The 3,367-nt window shown below is 44.0% G+C and overlaps 1 protein-coding gene across 1 annotated transcript in view; it reads left to right on the forward strand.

Annotated features, from left to right (window-relative positions):
- Positions 1-3,367, forward strand: part of macf1a (microtubule actin crosslinking factor 1a) — a gene marked incomplete in the record, with an annotated part of 165,057 nt that overhangs the window by 88,538 nt on the left and 73,152 nt on the right. The window contains 5 exon segments of the mRNA XM_037975753.1: positions 445-597; positions 1,176-1,187; positions 2,434-2,588; positions 2,856-2,982; positions 3,067-3,250. Of these exon segments, the coding sequence (XP_037831681.1) occupies positions 445-597; positions 1,176-1,187; positions 2,434-2,588; positions 2,856-2,982; positions 3,067-3,250 (631 nt within the window).

A 3,367-nucleotide genomic window follows, 5' to 3' on the forward strand; every position in this document is an offset into this window, starting at 1 on the left:
GAGTCCCCTCCTGTCTCACTGAGTCCCCTCCTGTCTCATCTTTGTCTGGAAACACTTTTTAAATCAGTGAACTTTTATAGTTTTCTAAACAAACTAATAAAATAGAAGTTTTTCTTTTGTTTAAACTTTTGAACTTTCTCAATAATTAAAAAGAAAGTTAAAAAACTCTTTAATCAGAAAGTTTAGGGTTTTATTTTCTTAGGAAAGTCTAATTAAATAACGAGCCGTCTGATCTGTAATTTTATTTTTTGTGATTTTAACAAGTTTCTCCTGTTTAAATAAATTCTATTAACATCATAATTCCTTTCCTGCGGCGCCATCTTGTGGCCACATATTTAACTTCCTCAGCCTGAAGTTCGGAAAAATAAATTTAATTTAATTTTAGTTGTTTTCTTGGCTGAGTTTACAGTTTGTTAGTAAAATATCACCGTGGTTTTCCTGCAGGAGGAGAAGGAGCAGCTCATCGAGTATCGCGGTACGGTGGCGAGCCTCGTGGGTCGGGCCAAGACGGTGGTGCAGCTCCGCCCCCGCAGCGCAGAGAACCCGCTGGACGCCGCCACGCCCATCAGAGCTGTCTGCGACTACAAGCAGATCGAGGTACCTCGAATTAAAACGACGTGTCTGTTTGTTTGTTTGTTTCCTCCTTCGCCCGCCTCCTCCAACACGGCGGCGTCTCTCCTCCGCCGCGATGTGAAGCTGATTCAGCTCAGATGAGTAAAAACGGACAGAAATCCTGACCAGAGATGAGAAAAAACTACATTTGGAGCAAAAATTGGCAAAATAATAACAAAAAACACAGAAATCTAAAATAAACAAACTAGATTTCCAGTTTTTGACTCATCTGAGTGACTGATGGAGGTGAAGATCATTTAGTTTTTACTCTTTTTTTAAATTAAAGTAAGTGTCAGAGTCAGTCCAGTCCAAGATGGCCGAAGCATCAGAGTGGTAGTAGCTGAGAGTTGTTTCTTAGTTTGGTTTGAAGAGAAGAAGAAGAAGAAGAAGAAGAAGAAGAAGAAGAAGATGGAGGAGGGAGTAAAAGGTTGAAGGTTTCTCTGCAGGATCAGCTGTTCATGAAACGTTTTCACCCAATGTAATCTCTCTCTCTCCTCCACTCTCCTTTGTCTCCTCCTCCTCCTCCTCCTCCTCTTCCTCCCGTCTGTCGTTGGGCTGCCAAGACAAACGTTCAGGTATCGCTGCCTCTCTTCTCCCTCTCTAACACTGCACCGGCCTGCTTTTTATTAGCCGAACGATCTGCAAACCGTCCGTTTCTGCTGCAGAATATTAAACTAACACAAAGGAAGTCAAATGAGAGGAGGAAGTATTTATTTTTAACTGTTTAAGGGTTAATTTAGTGCTGAGAAAATGGGACATTTTATGAAAACGAAGCAGAACGGAGCCGTGATCTGAATCCTTCCTCCTCTTGTAATCTGTAAGATTTTACTGAAGCAACATTTCTGCTGTTTGAAGAATTTAAATTTATCTGATCAGTCTGTTTGTCTGCATGAAGTCGGATCAGAAACAAGATTTATTTATAATTAAATAAAGACATAAAAACAAGTGAATACAAAGTTAATTTAAGCATGAAAATAAAACCTTTAATCAATAATTTGTTGAATAAATAAGAGGAAATGGTTTATTATTTTTTGAAAAAGCTCTTATTTTGCTTTTTTTCTGTACAACAAAAAACACTTAAAAATAAAAATATCTTGAATTTTAATTTAGTTTTAGTTTCAGTTTTTGTCCAGAGACAAATGATGATTGTATGATCAATAAAAACGTGACTTTTCTGTTTTATTTATTTTTTTATTAAAATAGAATAAATAGCTCACATGTCGTTTTATCTTTATTCGGTTTAGTAAAAACACACATTCTGTACAAACAGACCCTTTAAACAGTCATAAATCAGACTTGTCAGGTTTAATTCAAAGTGTTAAATATGAGAAAGCAGACGTAAAACAGGCTGATCATTTAAGAATAAAAGAATAAAACGCTGTTTTCGGTGAGATGAGCCGATGGAAGCAGGAGGCTGGACTGAATTTAACCTCATTCAGTCAGAAAACCCAACATTTCATGAACTTCCTGTTTGTGCAGCTTTGCATTCTTGGTGTGTGTCTGTGTGCAGGGACGGGGTGAGAAAGGCAGAACCGCTCTGAAACTAAAACCTGAACCCACTCGGCTCAGGTTTTAGTTTAAGCCCAAACCTTTGAGTTCCGGTGATGCAAAGCAGCTTTGTCTCCATGTCGGCGTTTTGTGTTTAAATCTTCGTTTTTTATCTTTTCATTTTTCCTTTTCTCCTCCTCCTCCTCCATCCGTCCTGTCTCTAATCTGGACTTTTAACCTGAACGCTTCTGTTAATTTTCTTTTCCTCCAACGTCTGTCCCTCTCGTCCTCCCCGTCCCCGTCCCCGTCCCTGTCCCCGGCGTGTCCTCTCAGATCACGATAAACCGAGGGGAGGAGTGTGTGCTGGAGGACAACTCTCAGAGGACCAAGTGGAAGGTGATCAGTCCCACAGGGAACGAGGCCATGGTCCCCTCGGTGTGCTTCACCGTCCCCCCTCCCAACCAGGAGGCCGTGGACGCCGCCGGCAGGTCAGACTCCCAGAACCTTCACCAGAACTCGTTCTGATGGTTTTCTAGGAAAGACATAAAACTTTATTTTGTAGAAATAAAATCAGATAAAATTCTGGATCAGAACCTTTATTCTCTCTTTAATCAGTTTAGTAAATTCTTCATGTTTACTCCAAACAAATCCAGATTTAAATCCCTGAAAAGGGATAGTTCAGCTGTTTTAACGAGCTCAGGTAGTCCGAGCAGATCCAGGATCTGAGGGATTCTGTCCTGTTTTTGTGTCTCCAGGACGGAGCAGCTGTACCAGAAGGTGATGTCTCTGTGGCATCAGCTCCACGTCAACATGAAGAGCGTGGTTTCGTGGCACTACCTGCTGAAAGACGTCCGCACCGTCTCCGGGTGGACTCTGGACACGGTGAGACATCCGTCTGCGAGCAGATCTGATGAACGTCTCGCCGTCCTCAGGGGCCCGTTTAACCGTCCTGTTCTCTGCCGTCAGGTCCGCAGTCAGAGTCCGTTGGAGCGCCAGCACGTCCTGGATCACCTGGAGGCCCAGCTGGCCGACTTCCTGTCAGACAGCAAGGAGAGCTCGCTGTTCACGCCGCCCGAAAGACGGGAGCTGGAGAGGGAGGTGGAGCAGGCGCAGCGGCACTGCCAGGACCTGCTGCTCAACATGGAGACCGGTGAGGCTCGGCGGGTGCGCGACAGACGCTCGGGGGACGCATGGCGGGCGCTCAGGGGACGTTCGACAGACGCTCGGGGGACGCTCGGGGGACGCTCGGCGGACGCTCGGGGGACGC

This window comes from Kryptolebias marmoratus, linkage group LG5 (assembly GCF_001649575.2).
Source record: "Kryptolebias marmoratus isolate JLee-2015 linkage group LG5, ASM164957v2, whole genome shotgun sequence".
Taxonomy (NCBI): Eukaryota; Metazoa; Chordata; class Actinopteri; order Cyprinodontiformes; family Rivulidae; genus Kryptolebias; species Kryptolebias marmoratus.